The sequence below is a fragment of the Polypterus senegalus genome, chromosome 3 (assembly GCF_016835505.1).
Source record: "Polypterus senegalus isolate Bchr_013 chromosome 3, ASM1683550v1, whole genome shotgun sequence".
In the NCBI taxonomy this organism is placed as follows: Eukaryota; Metazoa; Chordata; class Cladistia; order Polypteriformes; family Polypteridae; genus Polypterus; species Polypterus senegalus.
In genome coordinates this window covers 202,344,872-202,371,089 of record NC_053156.1, presented here as the reverse complement: position 1 = coordinate 202,371,089, position 26,218 = coordinate 202,344,872, and the positions used below count along the sequence as shown (strand labels likewise).

The following is a 26,218-nucleotide window of genomic DNA, read 5'->3' as shown; positions in this document are numbered from 1 at the left end:
CAACCATGGGACACAGAATGCACTGTCAACTTCCGGTGTCCTGTGCAATTTTACATTCCAAAAACACAAAACATGGTCATATACATCATTTGACCTTTAGAAACAACAGGATCCATGACTTCAGCTCAGTGCCAGGCCAAAAGCAGTACCTGTTTCAACATCAAAAAATGAGACAATACCGCACATACCAAAGTGAGGGATCAGCCAGAACTTCCATATGAAGTCCAGAAATAAATAATTTAGAGCACACACGGTATCAACAGTTCCTTATCTTTTCTATCCATGGGAGCCTCTATTGATGACACAGAGCATACTGTATGTGTTCAGATACGTTGAGGAAGAAGAAACCTAAAAGCCACGGACATGTGCCAAAAAGGATCAATGAGTTATCATATACAGTATATACCTGATAAAGTGCTTAACTAAAGACCTGAAAATGCAGATACTCCTCCTCAATTGTTAAAAAATACTACAGAATTTCTTTGAAACAAACAGCCATTATGTCTTTAGAAATACAAGGCAAGTTGAAGAAGAAGAAAAACTACAAGAACAGACAGATGGCAGAAAGGTTCATATGTTAAGAAACCATTTCTTCACTGCTTTTTTATGCAAGACCAATTCAATTGTAACAGACAATACTTTGTACATTTGAGGAGCGCTGCTTTACTACTAAAAAACATTATAACTTCCACAGCAAGTACAAGTCCCAACTATTTACAATGCATGCAGTATCCATACCTCCTTATTTTTTATGTCCATGGGAGCCTCTATTGATATTCTGCCAAGCCATTGTGCTTCATGGTATTCACAATTCAAAACCGGTTTTATTATTATATTGGTGGACTAAACTCCTTCAAAGGCCAACTTCCAGCCTATGCCAATCCTTAAATTATACATCCTGATGACACACTTAGACAAACACTTTCAAGGACTGAAAATAAAGACATCCACAAAGCACACATGTTCAAGAAATAAAAATGCACTTCCTGTAATTATATACAAGACCAATGACGTTATAATGTTCTAACATCAAATGCTACTATACTACAAACAATGGCAACCACCACCACAAAGAGATTTAGTCATTTATTCCAAAGAAGACAGACCAAGCTGCCTATCCATTGTAAGCTCTCCGTTCAATCAGATGGTGTATCTTTCATTGTTTCAACACAGTGAAAATACAGTAGCTGGAGTCTTCTTCTTAAAAGAATAGGCAGGAAAACCTTAACAACTCTTCAATTTGATTTGTATCATTTGGCCAAAACACCAGATGTCAGGCTTATTCATAGTTCTGGGAAGACTTTCCAGCAGTACGTTCTTGACTCCCAAATCAAAAGCTGAAGGAGGGAGACTTCATTGGATACAGCTAAATCAGAAGCAGCTTCCTAATGTATTACCTTTTAAGGCTTTTGGTTTAATGTTTTATGACATTCTTGCACTGGTTTGTTTTCCATACTCTTTTCTTTTTTCCAATAAAACATTTGTTCAATTTTGGACTTCCACATTATGCCACCTCTGACTATATTTTCCATTCCCTTTTATGAGAACCAAAGGTCCACATATTTCACTATTAATTCATTAAATCAGTGGTTCTCAACCTGTGGGGCGGACCCCCCTAGGGGGGCGTGAAGTAACAAAAAGGGTGGTGCGAAGATGTGAAAAAAAAGAAAACAAGAATCAAAAATATGAAATAAAATCTGTTGAAACCAAAACAAATTAACTTAAACTACATTCTGATACTAGAACAATAATTATAGAGTCAGATAAATGTCGATAAAAGTTAAGTAGGTATAATAAAATATGCATCTACATTTCAAAAAAATGTAAGGAAGGGGCGCGATTAAAACTGTTATGGAAACTCGGGTCGCAAATACTTAAAGGTTGAGAAACGCTGCGTTAAATGGAGATCACCAGTCTGTAGTCTAGACAGTCCATTTGATTATAGTATAAATGCACCTTAGCTGGATGGTCCATTTTGTGGCAAGTCAGTATCATGGTCTATCCTACACAATGAAGATAAAAAAATACATCAAGGAACTCCATGAAAAGGTGATTGAAAAATACAAGTCAGTGGATGGATACAAGGAAATATTCAAGTCACTGAATATCCCTTGTAGTCCAGTTAAATCAATCATTAAGCAATGGGAGAGTATGGCAAGCTGGCCACAAAACCTCAGTGATTACACAAAAAGATTAGTGAAGAAGGCCACCAAGAGACCTCTGATAATTCTAAAGGAGTTACAAGCATCAGTGGCTAAGATTGGAGAACATGTGCAGACAACAAGTGTTTCTCTAGCTGTAGCTTTATTGGAGTGTGGCAACAAAAAAGTTACTGCTAAAAGAAAAGGTCATGTAATCGTGACTAGAGTTTGCCAGAAGGCACACTGGAGAATCTAAAATCAGCTGGAAGAAGGTTCGAAGGTCTGATGAGACCAGAATTTTTAGCTCTCAGAGTAAACGCCAAGTTAGCTCTATGCCAACTGCCAAATGCTGCCTATTATCAAAGTACGACAACCACACCATTAAGCATGGTGGTAGCATAATTAAGCTATTAGGATGATTCTCTGCAGCAGGCCCTGGAAGGCATGTAATGGAAGAGGGTGAAACAAATGCAGCAAAATCCTGTGCTCAACTGGAAGAATCCTAGCCGACCTCTTTTAAGTCAGTGGGTAACTGATGTTATGTACTATTTGAAGTTGGAAAAAATTGAATTCTCTCTTAGAGAATCTGTTCACATTTTTTTTAATACCCGATAAGATCTAAACAATAATATTTTAGAATAAGCACTTATATTGGGGAGAAAGACTTCTTTCTCTCTTTACTACTTTTAAAGTTTTACTTTGGCTGTTGGCCTTTCTCTGTTTCTCATGGGTGGGTGTTGAATCGAATTTAGTTTTGTTAAGTTTGACTTGATTGTATGGAATTTTACATACTTTAAATAAATTCAATCAAAGTTAAAAAAAAAAACCCAAAAAACTGTGCCTTGGAAATAGTTTTGTATTCCAGCAAGATAACAACTCCAAGCATAAAACAATAGCTGTAATAGGAATAGCTTAAACATAGCAATGTTAATGCCCAGGAGTGGCTGAACCAGAGTCCAGAAGACAATCCAAATGAGAATTTGCGGGTGGTCTTGAAAAAGGCTGCTCACTCCCAATCCTCATGCAAACAGATGGAGCCTGATCAGTTTTGCAAAGGGAACGGGGAAAAGAAATTGCATTATCCAGATGTGATAATTTGTTAGAGAGACCTGCTCACTCAGGCTCAAAGCTGGAATGGCTGCTAAGGCTGTGTCTACTAAATACTGACTTGAAGAGAATGAATACTTACGCCATCACTTATTTTGTGTTTTGTATTTGTAATTGAGACTACTTTGTACGAATCTGTTTGCCAGCCCAACACTGACTGGCCAGTAGACGGGAGGCGGCTTGTTGGCCGAGGCTCTTCAATAATAATGTCGTCGTTCTAAAATTAAAAGATGGATAGATATTGTTTTTCACTTACTTTAATTAGGTTCTACTTTGTTTCTGATGTATTTACTAATGTAGTAGTTTGTACTATTGTATTGTATTTCTGAGGTGGCAGTGATAGACTAGCCATCTAGCTCTGTGAAGAGGATTACTTGTGTTCTGTTTTGTGTGTTGTATTTACCCCATTTATTGATACCCATCACATGACCAACCTACCTGTAGGGAATCTGTTTCTGAATTGCCCTTCCCAAGAATTCTTCCTTTTTTTCGTTGGGAGTTTTTCTTTCTTTTCTTCGTAGAGAGCCAAGGCAGGCAGGGCTGTCAAAGAACATGACCTGTTAAAGCCCACTGACACATTTCTGTTGTGATTTTGGGCTATACAAGAAATTGTTGTTGTTTTTACTTTGGCATTAAAACATCTTTTTCTTCTGATCAGTGGCCACAAAAGCCAACTGTGATTCAATGTTGCATTATAATAAAAGAACACTTGAAAGGGGTTATGTACAGTATGTACAGTATATATTTGTAGTATATATGTATTATTTATATTTATGTCCATGAAAAGAGAAATAAAAGCTTTTATTGCTATGCTCCTCCCGTTGTTCAGTGTTTTAAATTTCTTAGTATTGGTAATGATATAAAATGTTAATGCAGTTCAAAATAAATTTGGATAAAGTAAACTATAATTCTACCACATTCTTTTGTAGATTTTGGGGAGTTAATTCTTAAAATGAAATTAACAAAATAATAATAACACAATTTATATGTACATTAAATAGTGTGTCCATAGTAGCAGTCTTTAAACAGATTCAATTTATTGGAACATACTCTCTAGGCATTCCATTGTCAAGAGAGATTACACACGTTCAAAGCCAGAATAATAGTGCAAGTAGATACTAAAACTGAATAGAAAAAATGGCTCTCATTAAAGCGCAAATCATCCAGATATGACATGTCTTGATCAGAAGTGGAAAACTCCAGTAACGTCACCGAGCTGGAGTAATGTCTTCGTGACGTGGATTTGCACGTCTTTTTCACCGACGCGTATGGCTTTATTTTGTCTTCTACAGCGTTCATGCTTTTTCACAGAACACCTACCAACAGCTAAATAAAAAAATATATAATTATCAATTTGTCTATTATAGATTGTATGTTCAGCAGTTATATTATTTTATATTATAATAAAATGAATGCAATACGGATTAAATACGCAGTTAACAGTGGGTGGGTGAAAGAATTCAAACATCTACCTGAAACCTAAAATAAGGAGAATCAACTTTTTCAACCTTATAAAGGAAACTACTGCCTCCTATCTATTGCTTTAACCATTATATAATAAACAAGATAAAGTCCATATTAAGTATCCAATCATTTACGTGATTGTTTCACTTTCCTGTCGGTTTACCCTGTTGTGTAAAGCGGGTTTAACCGATCACCACAGGCGGGTAAACTTATCTCTTGAAATGCTAGCTAAAAGATCAGTTTCACAAATTGAATAAAAATGACACACAGTCTATAACTACATTAGTGAATTCCAAAACAGGCACCTTTCCAGATGCCTGACAAATTAATGACGAACCTCCCATTCCGCTGGGACAGGGGATGACGTATCCGAGTGGATTCAACGTTCTCATGGAAGAGATCAATTGTGTATAAAACCAGGGAGGCTGCTGCACAAGCTTCGACGAACTGAGGAGTTTCGAACAGCCTTGTGTGGCGCTCAGTTGCAGAGGAGTATCGAGAGCGCGCAGTGCATACGGAGCTTGGAAGCGCAAAGAACGCGAAGAGACGCTTTCAGCACCACGGACAGATCCTGATATCCTTCTATTGCCTGCTCCCTTTAAATAGCGGCTGTCAATGTAAGTCAATCGCTTCTCTTTTGTGGCTCATGGGGATCTTTTATCTGATAACCTAGAATCTAGAAGACCTGTTTGTATGAGGTTGCAAACCTTTGTTTTATTTTTAGACGTAACCATTTTATTTTTTTTTCTACTTTTGCCCATCCTGACATTTTACTGAAGTAAAATTCATAAAAAAAATATATATTTTAAACTTTGAAGTGTATTGTTTTCTGAGTTCTACTCAGTTCTGACAGTAATTTATATTATAAATAATGGACATGGATCGCAGCTTTACTACGAAGCGGCTACTTGCAGAAGTGAACTAAGTGTGATATTATTTATTATTGGAAAACACAACTGATTTCACAAAGCAACTGATTGCTCTTGATTTTAAGTACTAGCACGTTTAATGCTTTACTCGTCCTTTTTTTACAGATTGAGAGACATGTTACAAAGGAAAAACTCTCAAATTCTGCTCTTATTAGCCCTGTGTAGTGTGTTATATTCCAAGGCAATGGGCTTACCTGCACTGGGAACATACTCATCTATGAGGTAAATTTGACCTTACATAATAACACTAATGTGTTTAAAGTAATGAGAATAAAGTTAGCGTAGGGCAAAAACAAAATGTAAAAAAAAGAGCGGAGACGCAAATAAAATAATTTGTGTTAGTTGAAGCGCGGCTGCTGCTGCTTTTTCTCTCTGTTCAGTGGCAGCTTGTCACCAACACAGGAACTTTAATAAAATAAGGCTTTACCTGAATCAAAATGCAACTACTATTCAGAAATAAAGCGAAAGATAATCATTAATAATGCATTAATATACAGTGTGACAGTCCTGAAAATGGTTTATGAACGTTTTTCTCGTCTGACTGAAATAGCACATCAACTTTGACTCTGTATACAGCTTTTTATATTGTTAATATTACCAATGCAATTTACCTGCACTTTATAAGGCACTTGAAATTTAAGAACTGGAATAAGAGATCTGAATCTGCAGGTTTATGATTTAAGTCCCTCCTGAAATTCAAGCTGATTGCAGAAGTGGAAGTAGTAGCATAGTCATAATGGCAGAGAGGCAGGCTGGCGCAGTCGGTAGTTCGGCTGCTTCACAGCTAGTGGAGGCTGGATTAGAAGTGCTGTCCTGGTTACTGGCTTTGTGGAGTTTGCATGTTCTGTCCATGTGTGAGGTTTTCGTCTAACATCCGAAAGATGTGCATATTAAACTTATTCGCTACTTTAAACTTCCACATAATGAATAGTTATGAATGTGTGTGTCCATTGCAGTAGGCTGGTTTCCTGTCCAGGGAAGGTTGTTGACCTTCAGTCGATGATACAGGGATATGCTCTGTACCCCAGGAGCCCTGAATCTCCTAATGGACTATGTAAATGGGTGAATGGATAATAATATTGTTAATAATAATAATACTACCAGAAACACATTGTTGTGAAACGTGACAACTAAACCTGCGGTTGTTTCTGTATCGCTGATCCTGCAGGTTGGGAAGTACAATGGGTCTGGATGGTGATAGCGATAACGATTGGACAAAGAGCACATCAAAACAAGACTCTGTTCCCGAAAGCTATAAACTTTACTATGATTTATCTAATGGAGCGGATAGGTATGATTAATCTGCCTTTTTTTCTTAAAAAATAAATAAAATAATCTGAAAAAGCAAGAAGCAGAATCGCTAATATAGATATACAGATAGATAGATAGATAAATAGATAGATAGATGCAAATGATATATATATATATGTGTGTGTGTGTGTGTATGTGTAACATACACGTTAATAAGGCTTAAGGCCATTAGTTATAACGAAATGAATGTATTAGTGAAATGTCTGTTTTCTTGATCAATAAAAGTAAACAAATGAAAAGACTTCGATCATCTAATAAACTAGGTGATTACTGCGTTGTTATCTCCTTAGAGCTACAAGACACGCAGACGGCCTTTTCACAAGTGGATATAGCAAACTATTAGGTCAGCTTTCTGCGAGACGATATCTGGAATCACTTATTGGGAAAAGAGTAAGGTAAATGCACGATTGTAATTTTTTCTTTATCTATCTATCTATCTATCTATCTATCTATCTATCTATCTATCTATCTATCTATCTATCTATCTATCTATCTATCTATCTATCTATAATGAATATATTTCGTATATGAACTAATGAATATAGTTTTAAAAACGCCTTTTATTAATTGCAGACCTTTATCTGTTCATCAGTGAAAATTGTTCTTCATTTTTGTGGTAAATCACATGAGTATCGGATGCTCATTTTCATCCGGTATGGCTAGTGGTTAAAAACTTTTGTTTTCTTTCGAGGAAATTACTTAATGGCTGTATTTTCAAGTCGATAGTAAAAAAAGAAAAAAATCTATACAGAAATTTGTGTTATACTACAAAACGAGAAGATGTGAGAGATTAACAATGACGACTTTTCTTTTTGGGGTCTGTAAGGCGAGATCTTGCCATCTACCTTTTAAAATAAAGGTGCCTGAGTGGTTCATCAGAGCGATGCCACTGGGGTATTATTTTTGGTTCCCATCCACAAGAGGTTCCAGAAAAAAACTTTTTTTTTTTTAAATGTAGGTCTGTTACAGGCTTCATACAGTAAATGATCGGGTCCTGATTTTAAAAGAGCTGTCTCTGTGTCCAGGTTTTCTTAAGCTGTTAGTGTTCTGATAGGTTGCCTAGCATACATTAACGATTATTTTGTAAATATTAAGACGTTTTTCATAGCACAAAGAACCAACTTAATATGCAAAGAACCCCTCCCAGATTGAAACGGTGCTTTGTCAAGCAATAACCCCACGAGTAACCACACAACCCGGTAAACAAAAATGCCGTTAAAGAACCGTTATTTTTAAGACCTGCCAAGTCTTGTCCTCACAATGACTCGTGCGCACACGTAGACCCGGCATCTTTTAGTGTGAGGTTACTCTGGTGTGAATTTCCATGTGCATTATGAGTGACCAAATTAAACGAACAGTTAGACTCGCAGTCTGCCGGGCAATAAGAAGAAGAAGAAGAAGCGATGATTTGTCCTGCTGTCGCACGGCCCTGGCTGACTCTATTTTGAGTGTTTCGCGTTGTTCTTGTGGGTTTTTCTGCGAAGACTTCGGTTTTCCTTTCTGAATAGTTGGACCTGCAAAGGACACGCGTGCTGTCGATGATCTTGCCGTGCACTAAGAGCTTCAGCTCCCCACGACCCTAACGTGGATTAAAGAAATTGATAGAAAAGTAAATATTCTGCTGGCCTCATTAACTGTATCGAATTGGTTAAAATAGTTAATTATATAGAGTATATTGGTCATTTCAGGCATAAATATGATGATTTTCGTCTATAACACCCATTTTAATAATTCAGACATGATCATTTTCTATGTGCATTAATTATATCTGGATTTGCAACAAGAATATTTATTGAAATGTCAAATTTCCAGAGTCTTAATATTCAGTTTTGCAAAGCTCTCACTCATTCAATACAATATTTTAGCTGTCATGTGGAGCAAGTTTCCTTGTATTTAACTTTGTCTTTATTAAAATAACGTTTAAAATTCAAAATCTATTGACTATAATGTCTGTCAGGATCAACACTGTCACAAAGCATTTGATGATTATTTAGCTTTTCTTCAAGAAAAATAATCAGTGTTTTTCAGGTACATAAAAGCAAGAAAATCAATGTAATAATAATGATAATGCTAAAACACCATATAAAGTCAGCATATAAAGTCAGTCTAAATGCTGTTTAATCAAAACTCAAACAAATTTTAAAGTTTCAATTATAATAATGGTATGTGTTGCTAAGATTAGACTTTGTGAAAAGTGCATGTTTTAAAATAGGCATCATTATTATTTCTTAATTTAAAATTGAATTAATGTGCACTCTTTTTGAATGGTAATGTGCATTTTGTCATTGATGACATTCTGACATGTTAATATGTGTTTCATTTTCTTTAATGACTTTTGCATTTGTTTCTCTTTCCTTTTTTAGCAATGACCTTTTAGATGAACAGATGCCTGTTAAGCGCCACTCTGATGCCATATTCACAGACAACTACAGTCGCTTTCGAAAACAAATGGCTGTAAAGAAGTACCTAAATTCTGTTTTGGCTGGGAAGAGGAGGTAAGGCACATTGACTCTTCTATGAGAACAGTTTGAGTGCATTTATATTAAAAAGAGAGTTTCATATATTTGTATATTTTTGGTATTTGTCCATTCTATGAGTTTCTCACTTTGCTATGCAGAACCTTTCATACAGATCAAGATAATGAGATCATATAAAACGCTCTTCAGGGGCAATGTTGCACAATAAACCTTATAGGCAGTTTACATAAAATGGCACAGTGATTAAAAATAAAAGGCTAAAAGGAGCATAATCAGTTTTAACATGAAGAAAATTTTGTCTCAGAACTTTAAGCACTGCACATAGATTAATGGTTAATAACTCATTGAGACAGAATTTGTTTTGTGAGATGGAAGGAGGCCTCACTGATGAACGCTGACTCTTTATCTTCTGTTGGACTCCATGTATGTTTTCATATTGGATCATTTAGTGGTGGGAGATATGAGCAGAGTCTTCTTCTTTAGAACAGTTTCCTATTAAACACTGGTCCTTGCAAACATGGCCGCAACACTTGTACTGAATCACGGTCATTTATTCTCTTCAAACAGCCAGGAAGACATGAATCCAGCAGGCCTTCCGGAGGATGCGAGCATCAATGAAAACTTCTCGGAAAACTTAGACGACGTTACAGTTGATGATCTGCTGAATCACATCCCGCTGGTAAGAAGAGACAATTTAACTAAGCACTGATGTGTCGTTCTGTGACTCTGGTGCTAAGATGCAGTGTTCCAATGAATAAAATTCTGTTGGGAAAACAACCTAAAATATTGGTCAAGTCAGAATAGGAAAAAGATAATTATAGAATATATATTTGCAACTATTTAACATTTTCTGTGTTTTAATGCTGCCTAAATAAATATATGGCACCAATTAAAATTATAGCTGATTTGATTTAAGCAATAATGGAATAACATCTGCTGTCGACACCTTAAAGACAAACAAATATCTTTACGTGATGCTTAAATAAGTAAACTCATTAAGTAATGATTTAATCAGAAGTGAAATGATCATGAATTGTATTAATGAAGTGCTACTTCAGTCAACACTGAATTACTGTGCTATTGTAGGACACAGCTTTGATATTCTTTAAGAAATTGTTCAAAATGCTTGATTTGCGTCACAATGCAATATTAGCTGATCCCTGCAAGGTCCTTTCATCAGAAGACACTGAACACTGGCTCATGAAAGAATTGTGCCATTACTTGAAAAAAGCCCCAAGCTTTTCTCTTATTAGTCACTGGTGTGGGCCCATGTTTATTAGACAGAGGAGGAATATTATTGGGATGCTCGCACCCTGCAATGGCTAATGACACCAAGGACACTTCTCATTTTAAACAGTGGCAATGTTAACATTAACAATGTGTTTGACCTTTGTAACTTCTGATGTTGAGCAAACTTAAAAAAAAAAAATTAGTAATGTACTTAGCTTTTGTTTAGTTTTTCAGACAGGCCCATTTGCAGATGCAGTAAGAAACTGCATAGGGGATGTTTATATGTGTTGTGAGTACTTTAGCACTCCGGGAAGTAGGAAATCATCAATAAGGCTATCTATCTATCTATCTATCTATCTATCTATCTATCTATCTATCTATCTATCTATCTATCTATCTATCTATCTATCTATCTAATGAATCCTCTTTTTCCAATTCTACAATATTAGATATTAGGTAAGGGCAACCAAGGCTCTTTGTGATGCTTCTTAAAATAGGTGTATGGATGTATGAATGCACAGAATATAATGTAGGTACATGTACATAAATGCTTTATTTAAACCATCACAATATTAACATTATAATCCACTTTCTCATTTTATATTTCACAAACAACAATATAAAATACAATCACTCTATCTTACAACATAGTAACTATGTTATATGTTTTGCATGACGACTTTGTAATTCACATTGCTGCAAGTGCCTGTTTGATATTTGAGGAAAGCTACTACTTTGCAAAGCAGTACTTTGGAAGTACCCAGTTGTTCTGTTTATTTCTTTATCTAAGTTACAATTGACTTTGCTATGACCGTCACCACGAGAAGCAGTTTTAGGTGAGGAGATGAGTTGTGGCAATTTACTTTTCAAAATGAAAACAAAACTGATTCAATATTATAATCATAAGAATTACTATTATGCCCTCACTCTCCTCACTAAAGGTTCACCTTTGTGTTGCACATCTCATTCTAGTTTAGTGGGTATAAAACAAATGATAATTCATCCAGTAGAAAAAGAGCTTATTTATTAAACGCTGTTGTCTTCATCATAATGTGTCTACTACTGTATCCATAGCAAGGGTTTTTATACTAAGTATTGTTTTCTTATATATGAAAAGAAGTTCTGCATTGTAATATGTTCTTGTTCATCTTGGAGCCAGAGAGTGGGGCTGTCTTGCATGATGGTTAGAATTTCACTGTATGCTGTGCACATGACAATATGTCTACTACTACTACTACTTTACAAAGTGTTTTGATAGACACAAGGTAGAAGAATCTCTAGGAACTTCACAGTCTTTATTTCTAGAAAACACATGCCTTTATAAAAAATACACACACACACACTCACACAACGCAGTGTATTCCTGACTAACTGAAAATAGGAAGAAACCAGCTCACCACACAAATGGTTTAAAGTAAAACAACTTTAAATTCAAAGGCATTCATTGAATGAAAGCAGGGGCCACACTGAACAGGAATGTAAGCTACATGGGCTACAGTATCCCAAAAGTATGGTGCCATTTTTAAACATTTATGACTTTCGTACTGTTAGCCACATAAGAAGAGTTACACACACACACTCTTAAAAATAAAGGTGCCTGAGTTTGTTCTTCAGAGTGAAGCCACAGGGCAACGATTTTTGGTTCCCAGAAGACCTACCCACATCAAGGTTTCCAGAAAGAAGCTTTTATTTATTTAGATCCATAGCAGGCTCCACACAATAGATAACCATAAATAGATGGTAACATGTCTGTGAAATACCAGCGGGTCCTAATTTTAAAAAGACTCTTGCTGCATACAATAACGCAGTCTAAGTCCAGGTTTTCTTAACTCTTAGCGTCCTGCTAGGTACTCTACTACACATTAAAGTTTTCAGTCTTTTTTTTCTACATATTAGGAAGTTCTTCAAAGCACAAAGAACCAACTTCATATGCTAAGAACCCATCCCAGAATGAAATTGCACCTTGTCAAGCAAACAGTCCTACGAAGAACCACACAACCCTGTGAAGAGCCACAAAGTGCCATTAAAGACCTATAATCTTTAAGAGTGTACGGTATTAGATCAGAGCAAGATAACTAAGAACATAGAAACCTAAGTGTTTAATGGGTACAATATATTGCAAATTAGTTATTTCTTATTTGAACATTACGTTATTAAGCAGTGGTCTTTGTTTTTTTCAGACTCTCTGAACTGGACCCTCTGGAAGAAATCACATGATGAGTTACATTCTTATCCGTTTCAAACTTTTACAAAGGAGAGAACTTCGGTACTAAAACCAAATTTAAAATTATGATATATTTTGTTTCTTATATATAAAGATACATGTAAATATTATAATTTAATTCAAGAGCTATGCCTCAGGCTGTAAATATGTATGCTATTCTTTAGTTCTCGACTACAAGATGAACTAAACTGATGTAAATCCTTAATTGAATAAAGGCATTGATATAAGAATTGTAAAGCTGCATAATTCTGAACTGCTGAAGTAAACATTCTCAGAAAGCTCGGGTCTGTAGATTGTGCTCAGTGTTGTGGAGATGTTATTTTGTTAGCTAAGTATAGAACATGATGGTATTTACTAATTTAAGGGTTAAAAAATAAAGAACAAGCTCTACAAAGTCATTTTGTGCAACGCTGACACACACAGGTTGTTCACTATGGAGATGTGAAGAGCAGTGCTTCTAATAATATAGTGAGTATTTAATACGCTGGGCAATGATAATCTGATCACTCGTTACAGCAGCACAAATGACTTCGTGATAGGATGTGAGCATTATTTTCTATGGCAGATTGCTAAGAATGTTGAGTGTGGGGCTGAGCAGTTTTAAACCAAAACACTAATTGAACAAAGTACAGATTTGTAACACAATTAATCTGTGAAGTTGCTAGGTATTTACAAAAATAATATATATTTTATTAAACATGGTCGACTAACAAAAAAAGAGTATAATGTTTACTTATTGGAAAATATCACTCTGTATTCCAGTACACTTGAAAACACCTTTGATTTCCCTCTTTATGTATTTTTTTCAAGATGAATGTAACTTCTAAAATATGTTACAAATAATAAAAAAGAAAGTTTTATTGATGCAAAAATGTTCCCTTTATTCATATTGGTTGTATTGGTTTGAAAACACAGATTTCTTCCCTTAAACAATAATGTTTGCACACTTAGCCAGTGAGCGTGCATGGCTCACATTACATCTCGAGAGTAAAGTGTTGCCTTTTCACTGTGAGAGACATGTGAATTATGGGCTTAGAGGTTTCAGAAGTTGGGTTTACAGTAGATAGAGTACATTTATTTAGCCTTGAGGCTGCTAGAGTAGATAGATAGATAGATAGATAGATAGATAGATAGATAGATAGATACTTTATTAATCCCAAGGGGAAATTCAAATAATAAAGTATTAAGAAGAGTGGCTAACTCTACTGTCTTACAGCCCCTGCAGGAGTGAATCCAAGTCCTGTCATTTGCTCCATGGATTTTGTATGTTCTCCTCATGGATTTCTCCACAGGGTATCTGGTTTTTAGTCCCAACATCCCAAAGACATGCAGGTTAGGTTGATTATTGACTATTAAATTTGACTGGTACAAGTAAATTTAGTAGTGAGCCTGTGTATGCACTGTGATGCCCCCTCCAGGTCTGATTGTAGCTTCATACCCAGTGCTGCTAAGATGGCCGACTGTATCCCATAAGCTGTAAACTGGATTAAGCAGGTTCAAATGGATGGGTAATAATAATAATAGTTTAAATTAGAGTCTACTTAGGTGAATTTATTAATCATTTGCATGCTTTACAACAAGGCCCTAACAAAGAATTTGTTTGGAGCTAATAAGTCTTATAAAGTACCAGTGACAACACTTTCAAATAAACATACAATCAAAAATGTCACTAAAGGGTTTGTTTAGATTACATAGCAATAAATTACTAATAAATGCAGTATAACAAGCCATTAAAGCCTTTATTGTAACGTGTTAACTGCTTTGAAACTGAAAGGCCTGATTAAAAACTCAAGAGAGAGAGAAATTGAATACCATTTTTCTTCAGGAACAGAATGAACTCCATGTTGGTGAGGATATCGGAGCTAGAAAAGAAAGTGCCCAAGATAAAGGCATAAGAAATGAGCGATGGTGAAGGAATCTCAGTGTGGAAATATGCATTGTTTGAAAAATATCAAGAAGATTTGTTTAAACTGTCATGTCCTGATGATGGGAAATTTCTATTACCAAATCATAAACTGGACAACTCAGCAGAAGGACAGATGAACCACAAGTGCTGGTAGGGGCAATGAGGGTTTCTATAGAACCCCAATAGGCAGTGGAGGGGGGCACTGGCATCCAAATTGTCAGAGCACCCTCACAGAAACATCCACATTTGAAATGATTGTTGCTTCCTTCCCTACCACCACTACCCATGAACTGTGGCAGAGTGGTGCCGGAACTACCTGAAACATAGCTTTGTCCCTTGTAGGGTGCCTTCTATATGGAGTTCTCTTGTTCTGTTAGTGTTCATGGAAGGAGTCTGAACTTGTTTTCACAGACTACAGCCATTTATTTAGGTAGACCAGTGAGTCTCTATTTGCCCAGTGTGGCTGATAATTGGCCCCAGACTGCAATGACCCTGACAAGAAGAGATTTGGGCATTTCTCCCATTACTCATTACAATCCTGACTAGGTAAAAGGTCACATAAAAATGTACAGTAATTTGTTTCTTGTCCATATTGCTGATTCTACACAGAAACTTCCTAGGATCAAGGCATGAAATGTATAACATCTATTTTCCCATACCTATAATTGATGGCTTTCCTGTTATTTTTTCAACATGTTATTCAGTGAACAATACTACTTTGTGTCTTCATTCAAGTTTCACTTCTCTTCTTCCCTTCTCCCACTATACAGATTTTTCACTTACAGTTCTTTTCCATTATCCTTGTCACTAGACCAAGCTTTCTAGAATTACATGCCTGTTCTTCTACATACCCTGTCTGCTTCCTCGCTCTGATTCATCTTTGCGGCTCTTCCTTTCCAGCACTTTAAATTTCCTCTTCTCTTCAAATTTTCATTCCTGATTTTCTGCTTTTTCAGTTATGATATGATCTATAAACATTAACACAATGAAAGGTTAGTGATAATTAAACTGTGTGTCTGAAACCAAATGCAAATCGAGTTGATATTTTTCCCTTATTTAAAACCTGCAATTATGCTGTTATCTGATTTTTAGGTGTGTTCACTTATAATGTAAAATGTACCCACTTCGGTTTCTATGTCTGTCTGTCTGGATGAAACTACTTGGCTCACAGTAGACAAATTTTGTTGAAATCTGGCATAATTATTCTTCAAAGAAATTTGTCAGGAAAGTTCAGTTTCTGTTAACATATGTTTAATTGAGTAAACTGGGCAAAAAATTCACACCATCTATTAAAACATTGGCAATTTGTGAATTTGTTTATTTTAAAACAGAAAAACTGTGAAACATCAATTACAAATTAGGTTATTGCTTCAAAACTACATTGAGAGAGTATATGTTTTTCTTTTAATAATCCACTAGCCACTCCAAACAACAAAAGAGATCCTCAGTGCAAGTTAGTTCAATGTCAGGAGAAGCACAAACACATACAAGGTGCTAGTGCACCAGCTTTCTTATTTAGCTGTTCGAGATATGTAAATTAATTATTAAGGTTAGAAACAAATGTATCTAGAAATTAATGTAAGTGGAAAGAAACTATGTAAGCATCACTCAGTAAGCATACAGTGAAAAAATATGTCCTCAATATTGTCTCGCATTAGAACATTAGAACAATCTAGACGAGAACAGGCCATTCAGCTCAGCAAAGCTTCCTAGTCCTATCCACCTAACTCTTCTAAAAAACAATCAAGTCTAGTTTTGAAAGTGTCTATGGTTCTCTGTGTGAAAAGAAACTTCCTAATGTTTACTCTTAACAAGTTTCCAGCTGTGTCCACGTGTTCTTGATGAACTAATTTTCAAATAACAGTCTCAATCCACTGTACTGATTAGCTTCATAACTGTAAACAATTCATTCATATCAGCTGTGGTCCCGGGACGCCCAGGAGGAGGAGAGGAGGGCTTGTGCCTCCTCCAGACCGCGAGGGGGCGTCCGTCCTGGTTATATTGGGGACCACGGGTACAGGGCTTGGAAGCCCAGCCCTGTAGGGACCCGTGGTCACCGCCAGGCGGCGCCCCGATGCAGGTTTGCCACGTGTGGTCTTTGGCCGGGGATGGAGCCCGGCCGGGACGCCTTGGAAGACCGGAGGAGGGCGTGTGCCTCCTCCAGACCGAGAGAGGGCGTCCGTCCTGGTTATGCAGGAGGCCTCGGGTAGGGGGCTTGGAAGCCCAGCCTTGTAGGGACCCGTGGCCAACGCCAGGCGACGCCCCAGTGCCTGTTTATCCTGGGAGCCCGGCACTTCCGCCACACCAGGAAGTGCCGGGGGGAAGACGACCGGGGAGACACGGACGGCTTCCGGGTGCGCAGCCGGCACTTCCGCCACACAGGGGTGTGGCCAACGTTAAGTGCCGGGAAGCAGCTGTAGCCCATCTGGGTTCCCATAAAAGGGGCCGCCTCCCTCCAGTCATTGGAGGATGTCGGGAGGTAGCAGGACTGAACTGGCAAGAGAGGACGGGAGGCGGTCAGGAAGGCACAAAGACTGTGGGCCCTGGACTTTGGGGAATCGGTGCAAGAGGCACTGGGGTTGTGAGTGCACATATTTCATGTACATAGACTTTGTAAATAAACAGTGTGTGGTGAAATCTTCTTTTAATCTCTCTTCATAATTCATCCTCCATAGCCCTGGAATGAGTCTAGTCTGTCTTCTCTGGACATTTTCTAGCACTGCTATGTCCTTTTTGTAGCCTAGTACTCCAGATGAGGCTTCGCCAGTGCATAGACTCCTTAGACTTGTACGCACATCGTGCTATACTGTATAACCTAAAATTCTGTTTGCCTTCTTAATGGCTTCTGAACACTGTCTGGAAGTTTATAGCATAGAGTCCAATATGACTCCTAAATGCTTCTCATGACTTTCAGACCTCCCGCTGTGTATTCAAACCTAACATTTTTACTTCCTATGTGTAATACTTTACATTTACTGACATTAAACTTCATCTGTCACAAATCTGCCCAAGCCTGTAAGCTATCCAAGTCCTTCTGTAATGATTTAACAGATTCCAAATTATCTGGCAATCCACCTATCTTGGTATCATCTGCAAACTTAACCAGATTTTTATTTATACGTATATCTAAATCATTTATATATTGTAAAAGAAGAACAAAAGCAGAAAAGGTTTTGGGGGGAATTCACCCCATATATTGTACAGAAAACAACAAAACTTGACAATTCTGCAGAGTTATCATTATAGACAGAGTCTCCAACAAAATAAAGACCGAAAACAAAGGTTCTATGGGCGGTTAAATAGCCCCAAAGAAAGGAAGAGGCAGGATTATGAGGTAGTTGCAGGAAATGAGTTCAACATGGGCGTAGTGAGGAACCAGAAAAGGAAGATTAGGTCTGGCTATTCTCTTCGGAGGATCTGAAAAAGGGTGTGGGTGTCCAGTGGGAGAAGAAGTAGGAGTCCACTCATTTAGCCCCGTCCTGGTGATTTAATCTTAGTTAGACCCTTGCGCTGCCTTCAAAATGCACATGTGTGACAATATATTAAAAATAGCAGCGGCCCTAGTACTGACACCATTGGAACACCACTCTTAACATCAGCCAATTCTGATGAGGTTCCTTGCTCCATCACCCTCTGCTTCCTGAGTCTGAGCAAATTCTGCATGCATCTATACACATTACCCTGAACTCCCACTTCTTTTAGTTTCATGCCCAACTTCTCATGTGGCACCTTATCAAACACTTTCTGAAAGTCAAGATAAATAATATCATATGCTCCACTTTGAAGATATCCTTTTGTTGCTTCCTCATAGAATTCCAGCATGTTGGTAAAACAACATCTCCCTCTTCTGAACCCATGTTGACTGTTCAGAAAAAGTCTTCTAATTGCCTTGAGCAGCTCAATTTTATCCTTAATGATTCCTTCCATTAATTTTCTTGTAATACACGTTAAACTTACTGGCCTATAGTTGCTAGGATCTGCTCGGTCACCCTTTTAATATAATGGGATAATATTTGCCATTTTCAGTACACAGTGACTTCCTAAAAATACGTGTCAAGGGTTTATATATGTACTTTCTAGCCACCTTAAGAAATTGAGTTTAAATATTATCTAGTCCTGGTGATTATTTGATTTCAGCCTATTTAATCTGAACAGCACTTCTCCCTCTACAAATTCTAAATCACTCAGGACTTCCTAAGTAGTCCCATTTATTGCTGGGAGGTTATCCACTTCCTCACTGCCTTCCTGGGGATCCATCTTCTGCCTCTTCTGAGGTAAATGATACCACTTCAGGTTGAAAGGAGGTGCTGTCAGTAGCTGTATTTTCTCTTTTTGCCCACAGTTCAGGTAAATGCCCACGGAAGCTTAGCCCCTCTGCAGCATCCAGAGCAGGCTCTACTCCTTTCATTCATATGCCGTAAAAGTGGGCAGTCCCAGGAAGGTGGTGTTTTGAATGTGATTAGGGTGCACATAGTCAGTTCCTAAAAGAGCTTTTTTACTGAAACTATTAGGTCATTCATTGATTATGGGTCAGCTTCACGGGCATTAAAACCCCTAGATAAAATACAAGAACATGCGTTAAGAATATGTAGTGATGCTGTGAAATCCTCTCCAGTAATGGCAATTTTAGTACAAATGGCAGAGATACAGTTGTATTTATGTAGAACACAACTTGCAGTGGTCTGCTGGACTAATGTGAATGGGCTCAAATACACACATCTAGTAACAGCAACACTTGAGGACTGTTGGTACAGTAATAAGATATTTAGCTTTGGGTGGTTGGGAAATTAATGGACAAGAAATCCTAGGATATGTAAAAATGAGCTTAGTCCCAGTGTACCTTTATCGGTGGTTCCACCGTGGTTTTTGCCATTGCCAAAGGTGGATATGAGTACCCACGACCTAGTTAAAAGAAAAATAGAATGTACATTAGTTGTGCAAGTTGTAAGTCAGTATATACAAAGAGAGTCTTTTGGATTTTTACAACTTTTTACAGATAAGTCAAAAGAACCAGTGACTGGTCATGCAGGGGCATCAATATATGTTCCCATGTTTCAGATTAACATAAGGAAAAGACTGACATATATTTACATTTGCATGTGCTGCTTTCTTCTGATTCTATGTCTGCCTTATTCTTCTTTTAAGACTGTTATGTTTTAAAAATCTGAGATAAAATTGGTCACAGACCCTCCACAACTGACATAAGGATATCAGTCGGTGCCACTTTTACTTCACTTGAATAAGAAGAACAGATACCAATAGCAATATGTCTGCATAATGTCTCAAAGTGACTGGGGCAGCCAAGTCAGACGTTTTCTTTCTTTTCACTTTTTTTACTTTTTAGTCATTCTGGTGTGTGTTCAGACAATGGTGGGTGAGTATATCTATTTATTTATTTAAAGATCTTCCATACAATGCCAAATTTTTCCCTGTGGACAAATAAAGTCCTATCTATCTATCTATCTATCTATCTATCTATCTATCTATCTATCTATCTATCTATCTATCTATCTATCTATCTATCTATCTATCTATCTATCTATCTATCTAATGTGCTGTCTATGAAAAATATTGAGCCTCCACAAGCCTATTTAGACTACATTTTTAACAACATAATGTTGTAAAATGCTAGTAAAAACATTTACTTAATGTAGTTTTCTAACACAAGTAATTACATACTATTATCACTGTTATTTTTTTAATATGACTCATTGTTACAAAATATTTTATAACCCAGCCACAGGAGATGCACAAACCAGTGTTTAATTCATGCCAGTCCCAAGCCCGGATAAATGGGGAAGGGCATCTGGTGTAAAATTTTGCCAAATCAATATGTGGACAACAATACAAATTTCCATACCGGATCGGTCAAACCCCGGGTTAACAACAACAGCCACTATTACTGTTAGCCAACAGGGTGCTGGCGGAAATTGGGCTACTGTTGGCTGAAGAAAACGAAGAAGAAGAGGGGGGAGATGTGTCCGGAGGCAGGAGGAGATGAGGAAAGTAAAGAGAGTGGAAAAGGGTAGGAACTTTGAATGTTGGCAGTATGACTGGTAAGGGGAGAGAGTTAACAGACATGATGGACAGAAGGAAGGATGATATACTGTGCGTGCAAGACACTAAATGGAAGGGGAGTAAGGCCAGGTGGATCAGAGGTGGATTCAAATGGCTCTATTATGGTGTGGATGGGAGGAGAAATGGGATAGGAGTTATTCTGAAGGAACAACATGTCTAAAGTGTTTTGGAGGTGAAAAGAGTGTCAGGCAGAGTAATGATTATGAATCTGGAAATTGGAGGTGTGATGATGAATGTTGTTAGTGCATATGCACCGCACGTTGGGTGTGCAATGGGTGAGAAAGAAGATTTTTAGAGTGAGTTGGATGAAGTGATGAACAGTGTGCCCAAGGGGCAGAAAGTGGTGATTGGAACGGATTTCAATGGGCATGTCGGTGAAGGGAACAGTGGAGACGAGGAGGTGATGGGTAGGTATGGTGTCAAGGAGAGGAATGAAGAAGGTCAGAGGATAGTGGATTTTGCCAAAAGGATGGACATGGCTGTGGTGAATATGTATTTTAAGGTGGGAGGAACATAGGGTTACGTACAAGAGTGGAGGAAGATGCACACAGGTAGATTACATCCAATGCAGAAGAATCGATCTGAAGGAGATTGAAGACTGCCAAGTGGTGGCAGGGGAAAATGTAGCTAAGCAGCATGGTCTGTAGGATGACGCTGGAGATCAAGAAGAGGAAGACAGTGAGGACAGAGTCAAGGATCAAATGGTAAAAGTTGTAAAAGGAAAACTGCAAGGTTCAGATTAGGAAGGCGGTGAGACAGGCACTGGGGGGTAGTGAAGAGTTACCAGACAGCTGGGAAACTACAGCAGATGTAGTAAGGGTGACAGCAAGAAGGGTGCTTGGCGTGACATCTGGAAAAAGGAAGGAGGAAAAGGAAACCTGGTGGTGCAATGAGGAAATACAGGAGAGTATACAGAGGAAGAGGATGGCAAAGAAGAAGTGGGATAGTCAGAGAGATGCAGAAAGTAGACAAGGATACAAGGAGATAAGGCGCACGTTGAAGAGAGAGGAGGCAAAGGCTAAAGAAAAGGTGTATGATGAGTTGTATGAGAGGTTGGACACTAAGGAGGGAGAAAAGGACCTGTACTGATTGGCCAGACAGAAGGACTGAGCTGGGAAAGATGTGCAGCAGGTTAGGGTGATAAAGGATAAAGATGGAAATGTACTCACAAGTGAAGAGAGTGTGTTGAGCAGATGGAAAGAGTACTTTGAGAGGCTGATGAATGACGATAATGAGAGAGAGAAGAGGTTGGATGATGAGGAGATAGTGAATCAGGAAGTGCAACGGATTAGCAAGGAGGAAGTAGGGACAGCTATGAAGAGGATGAAAAATGGAAAGACCGTTGGTCCAGATGACATACCTACAGAAGCATGGAGGTATCTAGGAGAGATGGCAGTTGAGTTTTTAACCAGATTGTTTAATGGAATCTTGGAAAGTGAGAGGATGCCTGAGGAGTGAAGAAGAAGTGTACTGGTGTTGATATTTAAGAATAAGGTGGATGTGCAGGACTGCAGTAACTACAGGGGAATGAAATTGATGAGCCACAGCATGATGTTATGGGAAAGAGTAGTGGAAGCTAGGTTAAGAAGTGAGGTGATGATTAGTGAGCAGCAGTATTGCTTCATGCCAAGAAAGAGCACCACAGATGCAATGTTTGCTCTGAGGATGTTGATGAAGAAGGTTAAATAAGCACAGAAGGAGTTGCATTGCGTCTTTGTGGACCTGGAGAAAGTATATGACAGGGTGCCTCGAGAGGAGCTGTGGTATTGAATGAGGAAGTTGGAGGTGGCAGAGAAGTACGTAAGAGTTGTACAGGATATGTACAAGGTAAGTGTGACAGTGGTGAGGTCTGCGCTAAGAGTGATGGATGCATTTAAGTTGGAGGTGGGATTACATGAGGGATCGGCTCTGAGCCCTTTCTTATTTGCAATGGTGATGGACAGGCTGACAGACAAGATTAGAAAGGAGTCCCCGTGAACTATGATGTTTGCCGATGACATTGTGATCTGTAGCGATAGTAGGGAGCAGGTTGAGGAGACCCTGGAGAGGTGGAGATATGTTCTAGAGAGGAGAGGAATGAAGGGCAGTAGGAACAAGATGGAATACATGTGTGCGAATGAGAGGGAGGTCAATGGAATGGTAAGGATGCTGGGAGTAGAGCTGGCGAAGGTGGATGAGCTTAAATACAAGGGATCAACAGTACAGAGTAATGGAGATTGAGGAAGAGAGGTGAAAAAGAGAGTGCAGGCAGGGTGGAATGGGTGGAGAAGAGTGTGAGGAGTAATTTGTGACAGGGTATCAGCAAGAGTGAAAGGGAAGGTCTACAGGATGGTAGTGAGGTCAGCTATGTTATATGGGTTGGAGACGGTAGCACTGACAAGAAAGCAGGAGACAGAGTTAAAGATGCTAAGACTTGCATTTGGTGTGACAAGGATGGATAGGATTAGAAGTGAGAACATTAGAGGGTCAGCTCAAGTTGGATGGTTGGGAGACAAAGTCAGAGTGGCGGGATTGCGTTGGTTTGGATATGTGCAGAGGATAGATGCCGGGTATATTGGGAGAAGGATGCTAATGATATGATAATGAGGTGCCAGGGAAGAGGAAAAGAGGAAGGCCTAAGCGAAGGTTTATGGATGTGGTGAGAGAGGACATGCAGGTGATGGGTGTAACAGAACAAGATGCAGAGGTCAGAAAGATATGGAAGAAGATGATCTGTTATGGCAACCCCTAACGGGAGCAGCCGAAAGAAGAAGACTGACGCTATCCAATTAATGAGAATGTACTATAACAGATTATGTGTAACATAGACTGAAAAGACCACCATCATCCTATTAGGATTGATCTATGTAAACTTAATCCATTTCTTTGCACCTGGTCTCCCTATCCGTTACTCTCCTTTACCTACTCTGCTGTAGCCCTTAGACATAAGAGGTGATCTGGCCTTAATCCAGGCTATTATCCTCCAACAATGAAATTTCCACCAAATTAAAAATTGAAACATTCCATTCACACTCATTTCTGTGTTTAATTAATTAAATGGCTGCCTGAACTCTTGAACTGTATTGTGTGGCATTATATTTATATTTTACTAACACCTACATTATTTCATCCCTTCCTTTTTTTAGCTATGGCAGTAGCTCATGTTTCATTGAGGAGGGAACAATTAATTGGACAGTATTTGGCACTGACACTACACAGCTCTATGACACTAGACTGGACTATTATATTGGCTAAGTCAGTGTTGCTGTAGAGTTTGCATTTTCTCACTGATTTTCACTGGAAACTCAATTTAGCTGCCATAGCTCCATCTTGAGGTGATCGATGACACTGAATTAGCTAAGTCTGAGTGTGCATCACAAATTTAGAAAGTGTGTTTCATTCTACGCTGGTTACTGTATTGAAGGAAATAGATGGATGAATTTATATATATATATATATTTTTCAAGCCTACTATGAAATTAAGACTTGAAAGAAATATTGGTGAATATGCCCATCACATTTTTCTGTGATATATCTGCAGTTTACACAGATCAGATAAACATGGGCTTATAAATTTCTGTCTGAGGGTTTTAACCTTCCACAGTTTCTGTTTAAAAGACAAATGTTTGTTTCTTACTAGGTATGTGTCTATGGTAGCATTCTGATTGCATCCATTCATTATATTGTATGTAGTATGTTTTTTTATTGAGTGTTATACCATTGTTGGTTGTTATGAGCTTATAATGTGAAACAAACTTCCCATGGGGCAATAAACATTTTACATTCTTGCCGTGGGCAAAAAGTTTCAAGTAAATGACCTTCCTCTGTCCTTACCGTAAATTACATTAGCTGTGGTGGGAATGTAGTGCATGAGACATGTTTTGGTACAGCCTCTAAACCAAAGTCTCTCCTGTGATGTTAGTTGTCAACAATAAAAAAATCTGTTTTTTATACTGAAGTGACATCTGCCATGTAGTATTCTAATTAGGGTGACTCAGAGTAGCTCAAAATACAAAAATGTGGCAAACTCAGTGCTCAGCTCCTACTGTATGTTTAGCGATATCCATTTAAAATGGGCTCTGTGATGAGACAGAAACTAAAATACCCGGTTCTCCTCTTGTCCTTCCAGCAGGATTTGACTTTTTAGTAGGTGCTGTAAGACTTTAGAAAGTAAAAAAGATGAGACAATGCTTGGAAACTAAAATGATAGAAACCAATCAAGCCCCTTCTAAAAGAGCAGGAACCAATCAGAATGCCACCTGGAAAATGCTCCAGCCTCTAAAAATAATTAAAATATCAGATAAACAGTGTGTGTGGTGGTCTTGTTCGTATTGCTATTTTGACAGCTTTATTACTGAATATTTATTTGTATCAGTCCTTATTTTGTATAAAAATATAGTCACAAAAATCACAATAATACATCCCACAGCTTTCTCTATGGTTTGGTAGGTCTATAGCTTTTTCTAATGTGGTTAAGGTTAGAGATGGTTTAGCACTAGTCAAGAAGGTTATACATTTTCATTATATAAAATACAGGTTTTACCTTGATATAAAATCATTTCAATATTTTTCCCTAATTTATGAAAATCAGAGGGTGGGTCTCTTTACCAGATTTTGATGAAGATTTTGATTTATGATCAGCTCTGAGTGATCTCTCCTGATAACCCCCTTCCTGGTTTGCAATTGAATCCAGTATCATGGCCCCTAGATCTCTTTTTCTTCTCCCTTTACCGCAATAGATCTAAAATCTTGTGTCAACAATTTGGAACCTTTAGTTTCTATATGTTGTGTTTGTGGCGAATGGTTGAAAAACATTTGGATTACTGCCCCAAATACCACTCAGACACTCCCAACTTTAAAAATCCTTATTTGTGTAGAGGGAGGTCCCATTTCTTTTCCCTCATGGGCTTCCTTGGGCATTTCAGTACTTGGCGACATTTTTAATGATGCTGGGCTTTGGACATTCCAGTCCCTGAGGCCTAAGTTTGGAATTCCATCCTCCTCTTTTTCCTTTTATTTAAAACTAAGGTATGTTCTCAAAACTTGCAATGTTTCCCTATCTTCCACTCTTCCCTCCTATTGACTCTACAGTTTCTGGTAAACTCTTTCCTTTACCTCGAGATCTGTGGCATTTCCATTTGCTTGTTTGTGCAAGACATCATATCAACCTTTACAAACCTCTCTGTTTGATAGTGGGACTTTCCCATAACATCCCTATTGTCTTAGAAATCTATTTTTAGTAGTATTGTATTTGTGTCCAAGTACCCCAATCTTCAAAACATTTAATCTATGTTTGTTTTTCACAATTACTTACATACAGCCTTTTTGTTAAGGGTCTGCCCATTGATCTCAGTTGTCCCTTCTGGCAGGTG

At 37.9% G+C, this 26,218-nt stretch overlaps 1 protein-coding gene across 2 annotated transcripts; it reads left to right on the top strand.

The window, feature by feature from the left end:
* The first annotated feature begins 5,130 nt into the window (after nt 1-5,130).
* Nucleotides 5,131-13,745, top strand: LOC120525784 (vasoactive intestinal peptide). Of its 2 annotated transcripts, XM_039748370.1 has the most exons (7): nt 5,132-5,329; nt 5,747-5,863; nt 6,810-6,932; nt 7,243-7,347; nt 9,316-9,447; nt 9,997-10,108; nt 12,840-13,745. In XM_039748370.1, exons 2-7 carry the CDS (start codon nt 5,757-5,759, stop codon nt 12,846-12,848), a joined length of 588 nt encoding a protein of 195 aa, XP_039604304.1. In that variant the 5' UTR covers nt 5,132-5,329; nt 5,747-5,756; the 3' UTR covers nt 12,849-13,745. The 2 variants fall into 2 exon arrangements, with proteins under 2 accessions (XP_039604305.1, XP_039604304.1); XM_039748371.1 differs by lacking the exon at nt 6,810-6,932 and having other exon boundaries at nt 5,131-5,329.
* The last annotated feature ends 12,473 nt before the right edge of the window (nt 13,746-26,218 follow it).

Bases quoted from the DNA above. Each gene is read 5' to 3' on its own strand.
- LOC120525784 (XM_039748370.1), top strand. From the start codon at position 5,757: ATGTTACAAAGGAAAAACTCTCAAATTCTGCTCTTATTAGCCCTGTGT. The intron at 6,933-7,242 runs GTATGATTAATC...TTATCTCCTTAG, and splicing joins TTATCTAATGGAGCGGATAG to AGCTACAAGACACGCAGACG. The intron at 7,348-9,315 runs GTAAATGCACGA...TTCCTTTTTTAG, and splicing joins CTTATTGGGAAAAGAGTAAG to CAATGACCTTTTAGATGAAC.